Here is a 21175-nt window from a genome sequence, read left to right as displayed (position 1 = left end):
ACCCATAGTCTGTGACGTCACCGGCGGAAAAGTTATTAGAGAGAGAACGTCATGTTGGTTGTACGCATGCGTCTCTCGTCCTCGCGGGGACTCTAATTAACTCTATTATTGACTCTAATAACTATCTCTGAGTGTGTTTTCCTCCAGCCATTTTCAACCAAATGATAATAATAATAATAATAATAATAATAATAATAGTAATAATAATAATAATAATAATAATAATAATAATAATAATAATAATAATAATAATAATAATAATAATAATAATAATAATAATAATAATAATAATGATAATAATACTGCACACCTATATAGCGCTAACATCTCATGCAATATGAGCTCTAGGCAAAGCAAAAAATATGCTCTCACACGTACACACACCCACAATCACACACAATACACATACACAAACACACAAACATACACCCAGAATCAAAAACACACAACACACAAATACAGAAGCACACAAGCACACACGCAAACACTCAAACGCACCCACAAAGACAGACACAACACACAAACACACACACACACACACATCTCTCTCTCTCTCTCACTCTCTCTCTCTCTCTCTCTCTCTCTCTCTCTATATATATATATATATATATATATATATATATATATATATATATATATAATAAACAAAACATTGAATGTGTTTTTTATTCATCGTAACAACGCCACTACCACATTATCTCATTCATCTGTAGTGTTTCATTCATCCTGTTTTGTTGATAAAGGGGGAAACCCGAAACGTTCATTTGATCTGTTCTTGTCATAAAATTGAAGCTTATATTCAATTTCATATTATATATTGCTCACTCTTTGGCAAGTGTTTAATCCGGGAATATTACAAGATGAACGCAAAGGATCACAACTTTGATCCACCGAATCAAAGCGGTATTATGTTGGGGTGAATAGAGATCTCGGTAAGTCAATTCACTGCCACAAATTGATTCTGTGCGTTTCGGTAAAATACTCACAACATGTACCAATACACAAAATGGTGTGGAACGTTTATAGTCTGATAGATAAAATTTAATGACAGGTAATCACCAAAATGGTTGTCTAAAAACAATAAAAGAAAGCTGAGTGACGTCAATTTCGTTCCTTCTATACAAAACATGGGGTTGATTTCTATTCTTTATGATGAAGAAAAAATTTGATTTCTTAAATTGTAGAGAGAAAAAAGGACAATTCAAAGTTCGTATTTCGTATCATTTTAACTCTAAATTCCTTTTTTTTAGGGCCATATTATCCCTACCAACATAAAACTGTTTTGTGGCAGCGGATCACATAGTTTGATGTATCAAAGATACAGGTTAAACAGTTAACTGCCGAACTTTGGAAAACTAGTATTTAAAAATTTTGCCAGAAAACTCGTTCTTCAAAAATCGATCGATTTAGATAACCCTCATCGTGGCAAAAACTCTCAAACCTGGGACTTGCCAAAGTCTGTTATAAAGATCCAGGTCTGACAGTTTTGGCCAAGATGAGGGTCATTTAAATCGATCGATATTTGAAGGACAAGTTTTCTGATCAAATGTTTGAATACGAGTTTTTCCAGGGTACGGCTGTTAACTGTTCAAAACTAATATCCGTTATATATCATGTTCATTTGTCATCAGGACATAACTGATGCGTTTTACTCAGTGGAGGTCTAAACATTAATGATAACGATAATGAGAGCGTCTTATTTTGCCTAATAAATAAAACTGATATAATTCATAATATAGCATTTATAATACATAAATATATTAAAAATAACAATAATATCAAATGGTCGTGATTACAGTATGAATCAAGACTGTTTCCTCCTTCGGCGAGACCTGTTCCGATGTAACGGGGCACACTGCCATTCATGATCTATCCAAATTTTACACACCCACTTTCTACGACGTCCATTGACACACATTTGCCGACACTGGCGTTCACGGATTCCCGAACATCTCAACGGCGTGAGGGGTCCACAGTTTTCCTGTTGAAAAGAAATAAAAAGTTTTTTAAAAATATTGATAGTATGCTTTTATGTAAAATACTCACAACATATTATGGCAACACACAAATCTGTGTAAACTTGTACGTTTATAGTCTGATTGATATGATTTAGTGAGAACGAAGAGCTGAGTGACATTAACTCCGTTCCATGTGCACGATAAATGTCATTTACAAGTGAATAAATATATTTTATACAATCTATGAGGCCAAGGCATCTGGAAATCACGCGGGAAAAAGCTGGAAAGAAGTTAATATTTTTACACTTCCAAACTTCGTTTTTGCAACAAGGAATAAGTGGACAGTAACGTTAATTTAGCCGTGTATTTGGGGCTGACTAAAAGATTTGTCTCTTCATCGTCAAGAAACTGATATTGTTGTCAACACCGTTTTAGCTTTTCTTTCATTATGAAGTTATTTCCATAATTCTATTCTAGACATGCTCTATTTAAACTGGGAATACTCTATTTAAACTGGGAATACTCTATTTCTACTGGGAATACTCTATTTAAACTGGGCATACTACAACTATAAAGAGACGCAGATGGAGATGGCTATGACAAGTTGCCAGAATGGAGGAAACTGATTTGCCAAGAACTGATGGCAAAAGACGAAGACGCAGGCCCATAGAAATCTGGAGAAGAGCCATGGATAAAAAAAAGCTTAAGAGGCTGGACTAATGTTAAATAACATCAGTGTCCATGTCGCCAATAGACCGAAATGGAAGTCCTTGGTAGATGCCCTTATCCTCCCATGGCTCCATGAAGATCAAAGTAAAGGAAGACTTGCCGGACGGCCGTCAGGATATGATTTTAGAATATAAGATTTTGCTGCCCTTTTCAAGGCATTTTCTCGCTCATGCTTCATGTAAGTTCTGGGTATCGTTCGAAATGCTCGCTTGCAAGTGGTACTCATTCGAGTATGGTTTGAAAACTGCATGCATACGAATAATGAATGCTCCGAACAGAATTGGTAGTCAACACAATTTTTTAAAAATATTGTTTGAACCATTAAACATGATTTATTTGAAAAGCTTTGCATGGAAGGTGCCTGTGCCGGCATGCGGAGTTGAGGGAGCCCAAGGAGGATATGGTTTCAAGACAGCAGATCTAGTAGGGGGTAAACAACTACAGAATCAAGACGCATGAAACAGTTAGAAACCAGAAAGGAGCTCAGTCGGGTTATTCTGGGAGGCTACGTCTGACAAGGATCTGGCTTAAAGAAGAAGTAGTAGTAGAAGAAGAAGAAGAAGAAGAAGAAGAAGAAGAAGAAGAAGAAGAAGAAGAAGAAGAAATAGAAATGGAATTAATAGCGCGCATTTTTATCACTGTGTGATGCTCAATGCACGTTACAAATAAATATACAAAAGTTATATATATATATATATATATATATATATATATATAAAATGTATATCACAATTATATCAATAGCAGCAGTGTTCATTGGACAAGGCTGGTAATGGTCAAAGTGAATGTTGAGTGGTCGATCTGTGCTGTTTTGGTCGATGACAGATGATATTGTCGATGCAGTGTTATTTACATTGACCACTACGATTTTACAGTAGTTACAATTGTGATTTCTATCACAATAAAGTAAAGTAATAAGAGCAATTGTTAAAAGTCTAAAATTGATAAAAACTACTGACGTAGGACAAATAGTGTTCACATTGATTCCATTTTCTAGGCTAAAATCCGTTGTGTGCAATATTTCATAAAAATTAAAAATATCTTTTTTAATATAAAGAAGAAGAAGAAGAAGAAGAAGAAGAAGAAGAAGAAGAAGAAGAAGAAGAAGAAGAAGAAGAAGAAGAAGAAGAAGAAGAAGAAGAAGAAGAAGGAGGAGGAGGAGGAGGAGGAGGAGGAGGGGAGGAGGAGGAGGAGGGGGAGGAGAAGGAGGAGGAAGAGGAGGAGGAGAAGGAAAAGGAGAAGAAGAAGAAGAAGTAGAAGAAGAATAAGAGGAAGAAGAAAAAAGAAGTATATTGTTTGACTACGAATATCAAGACTTGTTGGGGAAGGGAGGGGGCATTGGGAATATTTCGTCTCAAAACACCGGAAAAGTCATATACTTGTCGTGCTTCATGCAAGTTTGTGATGTTGATAAATGACCACATATCCCTTGTAGCGTTTGCTTGCCAAATTATTCGTTTGTGTCAGCTACCGTTCGATCATTGTTCGAGCATGTGCAGACGAATTACATATCAGTCAATCCCTTATCACTGTTTGTAATTAAAGTTAGAGTCGTGTCAATTGTTTACAATTTGGATACTTTCTTCGAACCCTACACACAGCAAAATATTCGAAAGCAATCCTTGCAATGTTCAGATATAAACACTATTTCTTTTAAATGAAAAAATATGTCACCTACCCGCACATACAATCTCTCTCTCTCTCTCTCTCTCTCTCTCTCTCTCTCTCTCTCTCTCTCTCTCTCTCTCTCTTTCTCTTTCTTTCTTTCTCTCTCTCTCTCTCTCTCTCTCTTTCTCTCTCTCTCTCTCACACACACACACACACACACACACAAACATATTATGTTTTCGTGACATAAACTTTAGCACTCTTATATGGAGCCACTAATTGTGCTAAATGCTCTTCTATACCAAAGGTTGAAAGTCTCAAAAAACCCAGATACATCGAACATGTAGAACAAGAAATGACGCGTATAAGTCGCCATCACAATTTATTTCGTCAAAGACAGCGTTTGCTCGATATTCATTTGACTCCTAGGGGTTGGGTTTAAATATGGAATAGAGCCATCTCCAATTACTCAAATATGCGCAGGACGCGAACCAGAGACCTAACAGTCCGAAGACGAGTATGATACCACAATAGCACAAAGCCGCACATACACATACATAAACACTAAAGGTATAATCAAAGTGCCTAAACTTTTTTCTGTCCGGTTTCGATGGGTCGTGACCTTGGTTATCGCCTTGCCCAGGTCGGTATCATAAACTCTTATGATGACACTGTATACTGGTCGTGACACGAGATTAAAACTGCAGGCTAGACATTCAATTCATGGGTCAAGATGTTCCAGACTTGTCTAAAGGATGACCTTCACACAGGAGACAGGGATACATCTCTACTGGATAGGGAGTTGTTTTAATGCCATCATTAAGGTCTGATAAAGTCATTTTGGACGATTTATGAGCGGCGGTGCGAGGAAAAATGAAGATATAGATGTGATATTTATTAAGAAAGGCGTGACGTATAGGTTAAATCCGATTTTATTAAAATAATAGATAAATAAATAGATAGATTGATATATATATATATATATATATATATATATATATATATATATATATATATATATATATATATATAGAGAGAGAGAGAGAGAGAGATAGATAGATAGATAGATAGATAGATAGATAGATAGATAGATAGATAGATAGATAGATAGATAGATAGATAGATAGATAGATAGATAGATAGATAGATAGATAGTTATATAGAAAGAAAAATAGATAGTGTATGTTTGGTTTATTCTTTTCACAATCCACTTATTTAAGGAGCTTAGTATTTACTTCGGCGTGGTATAAGAGACAGTTGAAGGAAGAAGCAAGTATCTAATTCATTTAAACTGTTACGCGAAGTGATACTAAGCTGCTAGAAGCTGTGGACTATAAAAACTACTAAACAAAAATGAAAATAAGAGCTTCAAAAATTAACAAAATACCAAACATGGAACGTTTAGAGTTTAAAACCCTTCTTCGGCCATCAACAACAATAAAAACCAAGAAAAACATAAATACATTAGCGCTTAAAAACCAAACAGACAGTGAAGAAATATTTGCCAAATCATTTCTGTTATAACAGATTCCAAGATCTTGTTGGCTGATGAAGGAATTCTTTCATCCCGAAACGATTCGTTTTCGGTAATACAGATAGAGACGGTAGATTTCTTAAACCCCACTTATGAGAGAAATTAGCGTTGTCCACATCCTTTCTTTAAAAAATATAGCATTGTGGAGAACATTGTGCTTATTTGAGTCAATAAAAAAATGATTCGGCGCACAACTCTACTGAAAGATTTGAAAATTAGAAATGTATTTTTTACAGATAGATAAGCAGATGACTTGAGTTCCTTTTATAAGTTAAAGTCAGTTTGAAAGTTCGTTGAGTCACACAGATATCATAAAATACGTACCGACGACACTTAATGCTCTCAAAATCAACCAATTTCGTCACTGTAAAAAGTTGTCAGTTTGCGTCATCTATTTATGACATCAAGTATTATTATTACTTCCGTTGTGTTGTTGATTTAGCGGTGATCAGTGTTGTTATTTAGTAGTATGTTCTAATTGCATGTATGTTTGTTTGTGTGCGTGTGTGTGTGTGTTTGTGTGTGTGTTGTGTGTTGTGTGTGGTGTATACATGTGTGTGTGTGTGTGTGTTGGCATTTTTCAGCAAATCGTGGCATTCATAGTGATATTATTCACTTGATCACATGAAGGTATTCGGATTTACACAAATGTTAAACAATTTTCACCGATTAACAACGTCAACTAATATTACTGCTTAATAACGGTCGTTTTTTATGCCATCGATGTGATAATTATTGCCCTGGGAAATATTTAATTAAACGTTGTCGGCAAACTGTCAATTGTATCTGTCTAGCTTCTAGCCCGAACAAACTTGATATTTTTCGCGTCTGTTTCAGATTTTCATTTGACCTCACATAAGTTAGGTAAAGGGGAGACATTCCGAAAGCTCCTACATCCACAGTATTCTTTCAATTTGTATTTTCACCGTAGATTTTTGTCAGGCGTTTATTTATTCAATTTGTCATCATAAAGAAGCATCTTAAAAACTCTAGAACAAACCTTGATAGATTTGTGAAAGTTTAAAATTTCCTAATTTGACCATTGTTTTGATTCTCGGCCGCCATTTTAATTTGTGAAGTATTGAAAGGTAGTGCAAAGCAGTCCGAGGGTTTTTTTTTTCTATTAGGGTTAGTCATAATGCTAGGGTGTTTATTTTCCTATTAGGGTTAGTTAAAGGTAGTCTAGGTTTTACTTTTTCTTGGGGTTAGTTGAGGGAATATTATTTAAGTTGTTTCCCTTTGTAGGAGCTTTCGGAAGGCCCCCCAAGTCAAGCGTTGTAAAGACTTGTGACTTATTGATATTGATATCTACTGACTGATAAAGTAAAATCATGCCGAATAAAGCATGGCAGCGACGACAAGCACATCGATTAAAGCGTGCATCTAAGCGTAATCAAGCTAATCAAGAAAATGATTCGGGCAATATTGAATGAAAATAGTTCTTTCCCCGTGAAATTGCGGGCTTTTTACTAGTAATATAGAAATAAGAATATCAATGCACCAAGAACTTGTAATAAAAACACGGAAAGCGTCTTCTTTAAAGCGATTATCGTATCATGTTCGATTAGATCCTACGTATTTTAAAACCTCCAGAATTAATGTTGTTTATTAGACATCTGGATTTTCCACCTCGTAATCGAGAAGAAAAATTTCCCAGAATAGACGTCTGTTAAACGGAAGACAAAGCACCGTCTATCACAGAAACGACCGCTCGTTCGTGAAATTACTCTGATGGAAACACCCATTACAGGGAATTTGAAATACATTAACTGAATATAGATAGAACCAAGTTGACCTCACTCAGGTCATTGTTATTGCTTTTTGAGTAATTCTCACTATACTGTGTTAATCAGACTGTATTAGCCAGACTATAAACGTTCAAGGCACGGTTTCACACAGTTCAAGTGGTGGCTCGTTATATTTCCGGATGGCAATGTTGTGAGCTTCTTAGCTAAGCGCATCCTATCTATGATATATTATGTTTTTTAAGCCTAGCTTTCACTTCCTCGTTGATCAAATTACTGCGCTTTAATGTCGAGGTTTGATTCATATTATTATAGTTTTCTCACCTATTTATTTGCTTATGATTTATTTATGCCTATCTATTTTTATTAATTAATGATCTCATTTCATTTAAGTAGTCCTTCAGAGACATTAGGCCTATGGAGCCTGCGTTTATCTCGGTTTGTATAGCGTGAAACCGATAATAGCAATTGCTTTTCGCCCCAGCTGACATACCCAGATACCCATTCACTACTGAGTGGACAGGGGGTCAGAGAGAAAAAACAAACAAACTTGATCGATCTCGGGCCCTTTTGCGCATGAAGCGAGTGCTCTACCAACTGAACTATCGGGACCCCCTCTCATTCATGCGATTAAATAAGTAGTCGATATATGCCACGTGCATCACACACTTTTGTAGATATCAGCAATTTATAGCATCAAGCTTGAGGTTCGACACTCCATTGAGTTTGGCTAATTTAGTTTCTTGTATATTTCTCTCTGCTTTATCTGTCTTTGTTTCCTACACGCCAATCGAGTCATGCTGTGGGCAGAGCAAACTTGAGTCTTTGAAAAAGCTTTTAACTCAAATTCTCCCACTAAACTCAGGTGTAAAATAAGTACCTGACCTGCAACAATGTTGCCTCTGTCTTTAAAGAGCGTTATAACTCCTGTAATGTCTCCATCTGCATTAAAAGTTTTGATATTTGCTTGAGACCCCCTGTTAAGCGCTTTGAGCATATTCATACTGTGTATAAACAAAATATTTATTTTTATTTCTGTTTTTTAAACTGTAGAATTGCGCTACATCAAATTGTTTATTGATTTACAATCTATTATTTGCATCTTTATAAGTAGCAATGTGACATGTAGCCAAAGTAATTTATTTCTTGTTTGCTAACTACTGTAAAAAAAATGCCAAAATGTAAAAATATTAGCAAGAACATCTATTAATTCTTCTATGATTTATCACCCGTCCTTATCGCCAAGGATAAGATTAGGAAATGAAAAAGAATATCAGTAAACCAGTTAACTCCCGTACTCTGGTAAAACTCGTCTTTTAAAAAATTGTCCAGAAAACTCGTCCTTCAATATCAATCGATTTATCTAACCCTCATCTTGGCAAAGACTCTCAAATCTAGGACCTCGCGAGGTCTTCCTTGTCCAATGTTTGTTTGTTTTTGTTTTTTTTGAGAATGTTTGCTCATTTAAATCGATCGCTATTTGAAGGACAAGTTTTCTGGCCAAGTTTTTGAATATGAAATTTTTTGCCAAAGTGCGGCAGTTAACTGGTTAACATGAACACCATATTTTATGCTCAAGGCTACATGTACACTGCTTAATCTTTAAAAAAAACATATTTATAAAATTTGGGCCAGAAAATTTGTTTTTTAAATATCGACCTTTTCAAATGGCCCATTCCTTGTTCTTTGAAATAAACTCTCAAACCTGGGACTTCAAGGATTTAAAGGAAGTCCCAGGTTTGACTTTTACAAGAGGGGGTCTCATCTTAATCCATTGATTTTTGATGGACGAGTTTTCTAGCCAAAATTATAAAATGTTTTTTTTCTTCGGAATACAGAAGTTGAAGCAGGCACACGCAGAATATAATATTAATATTATAACACCATGTGATGCTCGTGTTCGACCTTGGTGAAAAGTACGTCGTTTGAATAGAAACCAGCACAAAAAGTGGTTTGCTTAGAAATGAAGAAAAAATGATTTTCCTTTCTACTTATTTTCTTAATATAATGTATGTGTTTATGTGTGTGAATGTGTGTGTGTCTGTGTGTGTGCGTGGGCGTAAGTAATGGGCATTGTCACAGATTTTAAAATTCTTTTTATCCATTTTTTGTGGTAATGTGTATATTTTATAGAATTGCGACAATTGTCTCTTGGGATTAATTATTAAAGGGGATCTTTTTAAAGAAACATTTTTATCCTCCACATTTCTCGATATTTTTTCTCGTTGTGGCCAAAATGTTCCTTTAATTAAGAAAGGTATGCATTAAGATGTCCAGTCTGTGACCAACCATCCCCAACAGGTCATACGTCGGTATGAACCAGGAAAAGTGATTTACAGTGAAAATGCGTTCACGATGTAAAAATTAAAACAAGGTCTTCAGAAATTAATCTTTGTACAATACTGTCATAGTCTTGAAAAACATAATATTTAGAAATGTGGCCAGAAAAGTCGTCCTTCAAATATCGATCGATTTAAATGACCCTCATCTTAGCAAAAACTTTCAAACCTGGAACTTCGTTTTATTTAACTATTATATATTGGTTTTAAATGGCTTTATTCAGCAGATTTGGGGTTTTTAACCTTAAAAAATGCAAATTTCCTAAAAGCTGAAAATGTCAAAGTGAACCAGTCAAAGTAATACGAAATGGTATCGAGGAAATGATAGTAGATAAGGAGATGAAATTTTTCTCCCCCCCCCCCCTCTCTCTCTCTCTCTCTCTCTCTCTCTCTCTGTCTCTCTCTTTCTCTCTCTCTCTTACTCGTACTATCTATCTATCTGTATATTTATCTATCTCTCCCTCACCCCCCCCCACACACACACATGCACACACACACAACAACAACAACAACAACAACAACAACAACAACCAACACCTTACTCTATTTCAGTCTCTCTTCTCAACAATCCCCCCCCCCCCCCCACCCCGCGTTTCCCCTTCATAATTTTATTTCGGTATATAAATGTAAAATTCTCTCTCTCTCTCTCTCTCTCTCTCTCTCTCTCTCTCTCTCTCTCTCTCTCTCTCTCTCTCTCTCTCTCTCTCTTCTTTCTTTCTTCTCTCTCTCTCTCTCTCTCTCTCTCTCTCTCTCTCTTTCTTTCTTTCTCTCTCTCTCTCTCTCTCTCTCTCTCTCTCTCTCTCTCTCTCTAATCATTTTCTGCGTATTTGTCGCCTGGGGAAGGTCAAAAGCCGAAACATAGTATAGACTGACATGTTGACTTTATACTCAATTTTCGTCACTCAGATCTAGGTGAACATGTTGGCAGGTCTGATAACCAAATGCAATTATGGTCTCTTTTAACACTGTTGTAATGGACAATATTTTGCGTTTCTTTGAGAGTATTACTATGACAACAATGAGACCATAACAATTTAGGTTATCAGACCTGCAAATAGGTAAACGTCAATATTGATCGTTCCACATAATCCCAGATTGATGTAAAGGATAATATATCATCATCATGACACATTTTCTAATTGCTAAGAGATATCGTGTATAAAGGTTGAAATGTTAATCTCGACAATTCAAATAAGTGACATTTTGGATTCTCTCTCACAAACTGAATGACAGATTTGAGTTAACATTTATAATAGATTCCACATCAAATAAATATCCCAACCTTACATTGGCATTTTTAATCAAATTTAGCTCATATCAATCTTGTTATTAAATTGGAACGACGACAATAGACATCAAGTTGACATTATCCAACCCTACAGTATTCAATAGAGTTATATTTATTTGCAAAATGTCATGGGAATGTAGTGTAAGCTGTGAAAACAAATCATTTCAAACTACAAAGAGAATTTAATATTTAAATCTATTCGCAATATTATTGTTCTTATTGAGCGCATTGAAAAGTCTGAAGCGATGAATTCAGATGGTTTTGATAAGATTTTTATAGTGATAATAACCAGTCTCACTACGGTATTAAAATTTTAGGTAACTCGATAATAATGTCTTATTTTGGTTAGAAAAACTGTACATGTACATGAATCGATGAATTAAAATGTTGCCCATGTTTAAAATAACCCTCAACATGTCAAAAACTCTTACTTTTATATTTTCCATTGATATAGGAAATGACCTAGATACATATTTAATGTCATGTTCTTCGGTGACCTAGGGATACAGTGTCAAATAATGCTGAGCGTGATCAGTGGTAGGATGGGTGACAGTGGTCGTGTAAACTTCCGGTCCAGGCGTTGTGCCCTTCGGAAATGCACTTTACACACAAAACCCCATTCGACTCAGTTGTGAATCAGTAACTGGCTATAAGCAATGACGGATTTTGTAAAGGTTTTGTAAACAAAAGACGCCTAAAAGGCAATTGGTACTGTATGAAGTTAAAATATATTTCCATATGTCCTGCTTGTGGACTTAATGAAACATTATGAAACTTATTGGGCATGGTAAAATGTTCATAATCATTTCTTTTAAAAAGTTTTACGGTTACTGATCATTGCCGGTACAATGTCAAATGATTGCCCTTTCTTTAAGTAATTAAAAAGACCTCAAAGTGCTGGTGTGACCCGGTTTTTCTAGAAGTAAAAGGGACATTGATAATTGCGTGCTTCGCTCTGGGATTAAACACCGATTTCATAAAATTTTGTTTTTGTTTTGTTGTTGTTGCTGGGTTTGTTTTGTTGTTGTTGTTGGGTTTGTTTTGTTGTTGTTGCTGGGTTTGTTTTGTTGTTGTTGTTGGGTTTGTTTTGTTGTTGTTGTAGGATTTGTTTTGTTGTTGTTTTTTGTTTGTCTTTGTTTTTGTTTTTATTTTGTTGGGGTTTGTTGTTGTTGTTTTTTTTTTTTTTTTTTTTTTTTGTTTTCTTTTCTCTTTTTTCTTTTTTTTTGCGATACTGTATAGTCGTGACTCGCAGGATTAGAGTAACCGATGAAGAACCTTAAGAAATCTGAAAAGGTGTGTATGAAAAACAGTACCAGACAAAGCAGAAAGTTAAATGCAAGAAAAAAAAATCATCTCTAAAAATCCCAAACCTCCTGATTATCATCACACGTGCTATACCTATAATATGGTGTGTCCTCAGCAACACACAGTTTCCACTGTTCACAGGCAATGATTACAATTGGTAGTTAGGTCTGTTTCGATCTGGAGGAAAGTAATTTGCGATAGATGAGCGCACTAAGGGTATAATTCCGTCTCCACTGGTCTTATGTCCGTGATGAACTACCTTTTTCTCAGTGGATTTGCAATGCTTCATGTCTTCCTCCCAAGTAGGTCATACTGTCCGAATTTCCATAATATGGAAGATGTGCGGCCATGTGATTTAGTGGTATGACACTCGCTTTCGGATTGGAAGGTCCTGGGTGCATAGTTGAGTCCTTTGAAAAGGCTCTTTACTCACGCTCTCACCGTACTCAGGTGTAAAATGAATACCTGACCGTTAACAGCGTGTCCCTGTTCGATAAAAATTGTAATATCGCCTAACAGGCGTCATGTCCCGTTCTACATGTAAAGTGTTGCTGTTGGCCAGGGACCCTTTGTAAATCGCTTTGAGCACGTTCAGTGGATATCGCGCTATATAAAAGCTCAATTCAAAGAAGTTTGTTTAGCATGTTTAGAGACGAGAGAGGGAGTACGTAGGAAGGAAAGTATTGGATACACAAATAGTCGGAAAGTGAAACAAGGGACGCCCAAAGACTAGATGGTCGGATAGGGCAAAGGACGATGTGAAAGAACGGGGCCTTGAGGAAGATAACATGAACCGAGATGCATGGAGATGTGGCATTCATTATGGCATCCCTGCAAAATGCGGGAAAAGCTGGAAGAAGAAGAAGAAGAAGAAGAAGAAGAAGAAGAAGAAGAAGAAGAAGAAGAAGAAGAAGAAGAAGAAGAAGAAGAAGGAAGAAGCCTGTTTAGCGTTCCTCACTGTAAGCACTATCAAACAGTACCAAGCCAAGTACTTACCTATACCTGAGTTGGTTGGCATCGTTACACTGTGTCTCGTCTTGAAACAAAGTCAAGTAATGTTGAACATGGTAAGTTACCGGATGGGTACTATCTAGTAAAATTCTGTCCTCGGTGATTAGTTTTTGAATATGGAGTAATTACATGCAAAACCCCTCCAGACTCGTGTGAAGATAAGTACTAGGCTACACGGCTTATAATAAGCAGTGCGTGTAATGCCGGTACATAAAAGGATTATCAGCTTGCTTTAACAGTGGCCTTCTGTGTGGATGTGGATGAATGGGAAAAAAAACTAGAGCTTTTATAATGCACAATATCCACTAAACGTGCACAAAGCGCTTTACTAGGGGTTCTTGGCCAACAACAACATTAAACATGTAGGACGAGACAAGACGCCTGTTATACGATGTTAAAATCATTTTTGGACAACAGAGACAACACTATTTACCGTCATGTACTCATTTCACGATGAGAGAATGTGAGTAAAGAGTAGAGCTCTACTATGCGCCACTATGTGCGATTGTCATACCACAAGATCACATAGCCGCACAAAAGAAGCATTATGGATGTGTAAAAGCGCTATACAAATATGCGCATTGGACTTTTTTTAATGGTCTAATCACGGGACCTTGTAGTTTTGGATATTGCTTTTACTTTTATGTATCAAAATTAAAAACCAATACACATTCAATGAGCCCTATAATATTTCATATTTAAAAATCGAGTTCCCCTAATGATAAAATGTGGGAGGGTGGGGGTCATCAATCTTCTCCGAGATAAAATAAACGAAAAGCGGGGCTCGAACCTGGAACCCCCCCCCCCCCCTTCCCCCGTCGCATAGCAGTGCTCAGCCACTCGACAGGTTCAAAATTTCTCCCATATATATATAATCATATCACTGCAGACATTTTGCCATTAAACATTCTGACACCGTTTCATAATGATGGTGTCAAAACTACAGCTGATGACCAGGGTTGTAACTTTGAAGAACATCGTGTCAGCGAGAGAGAGAGAGAGAGAGAGAGAGAGAGAGAGAGAGAGAGAGAGAGAGAGAGAGAGAGTCCTTGTCTCGTTTGCTAATGTTATGCCAATAAAAAACAAATTATACAGCTAAGGCAAAGTTGAAGGTTGGGTGAATCCACTCTTGTCTTTGCTGACATGGGATTTGACGCCAACTTACAAAATGCAATCTTAAAAACAAATTTGGCCAGAAAACGTATACTCCAATTATCAATCAATGAGTATAACCCATAACTTTCCAAAAAGCTTAAACCCCGGACTTCAATTAAATATTGGATAAAAGTATATTTGACGGGTTTAGGGGTCATATAAATCTACCGATATTTGAAGATTGAGCTTTCTGGCCAAACATGGAAAAATGTTTTTGTTATCGTACAGCAATTTTATAATTTACTTCTTTTTTTGTGAACCAAAGTGCAGGTAAATGTTTTAACAAACTGATCCATTCAAAAACGAACTCGTGCCCTTCAGTTAGAGCCAGTTAGAGCCACGTACCTACATCATGTGGGGAGGGTACGTGTACGAACAATCTATAGAATAATGTACAATTATTATCAGTTGTTATTTGTTGTTATCATTTGTTATTTGTTGTTATCTAGACAAAGATAAAAACCGGCTCGGGAGTTCTACACGTAAAGTCGGGCCCTAGTTAATTGACCACATGAATATTGATTTTTTGAGGCAGGAATCAAAGTATTTTTTGTGTTATCAGTTGTTATTTGTTGTTATCAGTTGTTATTTGCTGTTATCAGTTGTTATTTGTTGTTATCAGTTGTTGTTTGTTGTTATTTCGACAAATATAAATACCATAAATAAATTTTGAAAAATACAATTCCCTTTATCCAAACCATAGAAGGAATTTGTCTCTAGGGTCTATTTCAAGGAAAGACTGGAAAAACCCAGGCGTCAGCCGCAGTGCAGTGCGCGAATTGAGCTAGGCCGAGGCGACTCGCTCAAGGCAACACAGGGCAGCGGGTATTCGAACTCGGTATTTTTCGAATACGAGGCAAGACCGTACCGCTGAGCCACTCTGCCGCATTAAAGCTATAACTTAACTATGGCTGACACTGAAACCTAAAAAATACTGGCATTTTGACGTCATTGTTTTTTGTTTTTTTTGCACCGCCTAGTGAGTTGTCGTTAGTAGAGCTCATGGGAACAAGTTATTTCATTGGTTGAACTATTGAATACAATTCACGATTTGTTTTCTTTTGTGGCAAAAGACTGGCATTTTGACGTCATTTTTTGGTCAGTGTCAGCGTGGCCTTCGTAAAGTTATGGCCTGATACCATGGCTTTCGTAAAGTTATGGCCTGATACTAACCAAAATATGACGTCAAAATGCCAGTCTTTTGCCACAAAAGAAAACAAATCGTGAGTTGTATTCAACAGTTCAACCAATGGGACCACTTGATTCCATGAGCACTACTAACGACAACTCACTAAGCGGTGCAAAAAACAAATAATGACGTCAAACTGCCAGTCCTTTTGGGTTTCAGTGTCAGGCTATAACTTAACGACGGCTACGCTGATACTGACCAAAAAATGACGTCAAAATGCCAGTCTTTGGCCACGAAAGAAAACAAATCGTAAGTTGTATTCAATAGTTCAACCAATGAAACAACTTGTTTCCATGAGCTCAACTAACAACAACTCACTAGACGGTGTAAAAACCTAAAAATGACGTCAAACTGCCAGTCCTGTTGGATTTCAGTGTCAGGCTACAACATAACGATGGCTACGGTGTCAGTCCATAACTTTAGGAAGGCCACGATCACACACGGTATAGATAGAACGATGATGACGTCACTCTGGTTATTGTTTTTTGCCATCCGCGTTTATGAGTAATTGTCATTAAACTGCATTAACCAGACTATATTATACGTTCTAGGTTACACACAGTTTTGTGTGTTGGTTCGTTATATTTCCGGGTGGCAATGTTGTGAGCTTCTTAGACAAGCGCAACTATCAAAAGAAGGGATGTCTTGTAATGTCAGTCTGGCCATGGTAACAAGTTGTCATTGATGCTACGCGTTTAGGTGAAATACTCACAACATCCGTCAGCCAGTTATAATGGTAACAACGCACAAAACTGTGTGTAACCTTAAACGTTTCTAGCCTGATTGATATAATTTAGGGTAAACGAATCACCAAAATGGATGTCAAAGGCTGCAAACTGACTGCATTCATATTCCTCTTCGGCTAGGCGTCCATTTGACCTTTCCTCTCAGTCGGTCTCTTGTTTTATCATAGCAAAGTGAGTGCAACTCAATCGTTTTTAGTTACGGAACTGAAAGGAACCAAACGCGAACGTTTTATCTCGGAATTAAAATTTCTTTCAGTTTCCTACCAACAAAAAATGAGCTTTTTTATATAGCGCAATATCCACTAAATGTGCTCAAAGCCCTTTACAAGGGGTCCCTGGCCAACTGCAACATTTAACATTTAGGACGGGACATGACGCGTGTTAGGCGATGTTACAATTTTTTCGGACGCTGTTAACGGTCAGGTACTCATTTTACATCTGAGTACGGTGAGAGAATGTGAGTAAAGAGCCTGTATGGGTTATTCTTATTTAAATAATGGTGTGCTTTTGTTTTCTGATTTGTTTTTATTTTTCTATATTATTTTTCTTTTTTTTTTCACTGTTTAATGTTTGTTTGTGGTTTTATTATTTTTGTTTGCTTTGTTTTGATGTTCTTGTTTGCAGATTTATTTTTGTGGCTTTTTGTGTTCATTTTCGTTTGTTTGTTTGTGTTTGTTTTTGTTCTTGTTGTTGTTTCTGTTTGTTTGTTTGTAATTTGTTTTGTTTTGTTTTGATTTTTTTTTTGGGGGGGGGGGGGGAAGGGGGGAACGGTTGTTGTGTATATCGGGGAGAAAGGGCGGGTGGGGGGGGGGGGGGGGAGAGAGAGAGAGGGTTGTCTCTTTTTTAAAAAAAAAATTCTTCTTTTTTGTACTTTTTTATCAGTTGTTCTTAAATTTCGATTAAAATCTTGTTGACGATCACAACTTATTCCAAGAATTTCAAATGAAATCATAAGAAAAAACAAAACAGAGTGAGAATTTTACTAATCATTGTTCTTGTGGTAAACAGGTCTCTTTTTGTTTTGTAATGGAAAACTTACAAATGAGGTGCACATATTTGAATATCTGATAAATGAAAGCAAATATGGGCTTGATTTATTTAACATTGTTGTACTGAAAGATTCTTGTATTGGTTTCTTTTAAATTAAAAAAAAAATTGAGCTTTTATATACCGCTATATCCATTAAATGTGCTCAAAGCGCTTTACAAGGGTCCCTGGCCAATTGCAACATTTAAGATTTAGGACGGGACATGACGCCTGTTAGGCGATATATCATTTTTTTTTTCGGACAGAGACAACGCTGTTAACCGTCAGTTACTCATTTTGCACCTGAGTACGGTGAGAGAATGTGAGTAAAGAGCCTTCTCCAAGGACTCAACTATGCGCCGAGCGAGTATTAGTTTGCCATAACAATCGGGTTATCAGGGCTGCAAATAAGTACATGTCACTATCAAGCCATTTTCTGTTAGTTCAAACTTAAGATTTATCCAAAACTATCTCAAAAACATATTTCATTCAACCTTGATGTTAGAAAATTTATTCCCAGACTGCCTCAAAGGTTTAAGCCTGAAAGAAGAGCTGCAGCTATTTTAAGAATCTGGCCTACGTGATAAAGTGACAACATGTTTGTACGAAATTACTTAACTCGGTCAAGATGTTTAAAAATGGAGCAGGTAGTCCTTAGCGTGTCTAACACAAGGTACGTATAAACAATACGACATGCCATCCCAAGGTCGTTTTTTTCTGACAAGGATAATTACTCGTTGCAGAATTTTAGAGCGTCTATGGTCACCTTTGATTGAAAGGGGCGGGGGGGGGGGGCAGCACTTAGACCCATGCTAAATTAATTGAAATAGTGTTGAGCAAATAAAAAAAAAACAGGGTTTGAATCCTGAAAAGTACTAATCCGATTGTGTCTAATGTGCACACATTTGCACGTCTGAAAACTGAACTCATTGATGGGTTTGTTTTAACATTATTGTAAAATGATGTTTTGCGATGATTTGAGAGTATTTCCATTAAAACAATGAGCCAATAATAATCTGGTTTATCAGATCTGCAAATAAGTTCACGCTGGGCTCTATCAATGTAAGGGGAAAAAAAAGATATGTGAAAAGTTAGGATACTTTTGTGACATTTTTTCAAAATGGTGTACCAGTGTCAATACGAATAGAGGGATTGGGGGGAAAGGATATAACGAAGTGAAAAAGAAGAAAATATGGAGATAAGGACGCCTGAGGTATTCCAGTCTTCCCTTGGAAAAGACCCTAAAGAAAAATTTCCCCTTTTCCCCCTTAGGGATGAATAGAGGGAATTGATATATATATGTATATATATATATATATATATATATATATATATATATATATATATATATATATATATATATAGGTATATATATATATATATATATATATATATATATATATATATATATATATAAAGAGAGAGAGAGAGAGAGAGAGAGAGAGAGAGAGAGAGAGAGAGAGAGATGATTAAGAGACATACATTCAAAATGAGTGAGAGAGAGGAGAGGAGAGACATGCATACATGAAGATGGATAGAGAGAGAGGGGGGGGGGGGGGGGAGAGGGAGAATAGATATGAGAGACAAAATGATAGGGGAAAAGGGAGAGAGGTGTAAGAGATGATGATGCATTCATCATGAGAGAAATAGAGAGAGATCGATACAGAGCTACAAAGACAGACAGAAATAGATAGAAAGCAAGGCCTATGCATGTAGACATAATACCATTATCATAGAGTGTATCCGAAATTAGGGGGAAATGGTCATTCATTCGGACAAAGCGTTAGATTAGTACAAGACATGTCCGTGTCTTCCTTACAAATGTACAATGACCAGTGGCCAGTGCGACAAGTAGGCTCCTACATGACATTGTGTCGTCATGAACCGGAAGTGTGACCACCAAAGCAGTCGTTCCAACAAACGTCAAAGCTATGATTTAAGATCTGCCACCGATCAGTAACTAATAGTAAATATATATACAGGCAAGCATACTAACAGATTTGATTTTGTTTTTTTTAAAAAGAGGGTTGTGTGTGTGTGTGGGGGGGGGGGGGGGCATGGAGGGATAGAGAATACATGTAATACATATTATCACATCAAGATGGTATTAGGCCGGGGTGATTAAAAACTGGAAATGAGATGTAGTGAAAATACCATATTTGGGTGAAATTGACGTGTGCTATTGAGGTGGATGAGTTAATTCCTTTCTGATATAAAACTTATAAATTAGGGATCAGGAATTGATGTAATAGAAAGATTTGAAAAAGTGTGTATGAAAGTGTGCTAGATAAATAAATAGTTTATATGAGTTAAGTGCATCATATTTAATTTTTGTTTTTGCAGATATCAGCATTTAAATCGAGGTTCGATCCCCACTCCAGTCAGGCTGGATTTTTTCTTGTATTTTTATCCCTGTTTCGTCTTGCACTGTTTCATACATGCTTTTTAAGATCTTTATATAGTTTCTTTAAGCACGTAGAACAAAAATAATGATATTATTTTATTATTTTAACGTTGAGTCCACTTTTCGGCGCACTTTTCACCCCGGCATGATAACAATTTAAGATTGTTGTAGGCTTACCGTTACTGAATCTGTGGTTCTTTTGTGTATCACGTGATGCAATAGTGTCCAATTGTCTTCTAGCAATCTGTCCCTTCTTCTTCGTATGGAGGTGACTTTATTATTTTTATGTTTGTGTGACCTACTTTGTCTATTACGTCGAATGTCCGAAGGATAAAGATAATTTTTGCTGTTCTTACCCAAAAGGGAAGCAGTAGATAAAAAAGAGGATAAAAAGGTAGAATCTAGATTTAAATTATATAACATATTGAGTAAATTTTCCCTGTGTGCGTAAGAATCTGACATTGTTGTAAGTTGATGATGACTCGATAAAACGAGAAGGATCTCCACTCTGCCGAATATTGAGGTTGAAAGAAGTTTGTTTGGGTTCCGAACGTCCCGTCCAGATGATGGCGGAAATTTCCTTGTGGAATGCTGAAGATAATCAACAGATGTCTTGGCTTCTGTGTGGTAATGAGCTCGAACGCACGAGAAAAGGAAGAACGTAAGGTAGACTTTGAGCATGATTCATTGGCATTCTCTCTTCTGCCACTTTCTACTTTATCTGCCAGCTTGGAAGAACTTTACATCACATCAGAAAGTTGTCAAGGAATACTCAAGATCCTGAAATGAATATAGATAAAATGTTTAAATAAAAGTAAGGATGAGAATGAAGTTCTCTAATCATAAATGGAATTCATCATCATCATCATCATCATCATCATCATCATCATCATCATCATCATCATCATCATCATCATCATCATCATAATCACCATCATCACAATCATTTGAGCCTTTTTTCTATAGCGCAATATCCATTACATGTGCTCAAAGCGCTTTACAAGGGGTCCCTGACCAACAGCACCACAAAACACGTAGAACAAGACATGACGCCTGTTAGGCAATATTACATTTTTTTCCGAGAGAGACAACACTGTTAACGGCCAAGTACTCATTTAACACCTGAATACTGTGAGAG

The 21175-nt window shown here is 36.4% G+C and overlaps 1 protein-coding gene across 2 annotated transcripts in view; it reads right to left on the bottom strand.

Annotated features, from left to right (window-relative positions):
- Positions 1–1694: 1694 nt before the first annotated feature.
- Positions 1695–21175, bottom strand: part of LOC144977839 (uncharacterized) — a 50812-nt gene continuing 31331 nt past the window's right edge. For both annotated transcript variants that reach the window (XM_078923244.1, XM_078923245.1), the window contains exons 2-3: positions 20215–20817; positions 1695–1981 (exon numbers count right to left, since the gene is read on the bottom strand). In XM_078923244.1, coding sequence (XP_078779370.1) covers positions 1805–1981; positions 20215–20718 — 681 coding nt within the window. In that variant the 5' untranslated portion in view covers positions 20719–20817 and the 3' untranslated portion in view covers positions 1695–1804. The remainder of the gene's footprint in view (positions 1982–20214; positions 20818–21175) is intronic.

Source organism: Berghia stephanieae, chromosome 8 (genome assembly GCF_034508935.2).
Source record: "Berghia stephanieae isolate SIO BIC M18660-M18661 chromosome 8, UCSD_Bste_1.3, whole genome shotgun sequence".
Taxonomy (NCBI): domain Eukaryota; kingdom Metazoa; phylum Mollusca; class Gastropoda; order Nudibranchia; family Aeolidiidae; genus Berghia; species Berghia stephanieae.
The sequence above is the reverse complement of the archived record's forward strand: the minus strand, read 5'-3'. Positions and strand labels throughout refer to the sequence as shown.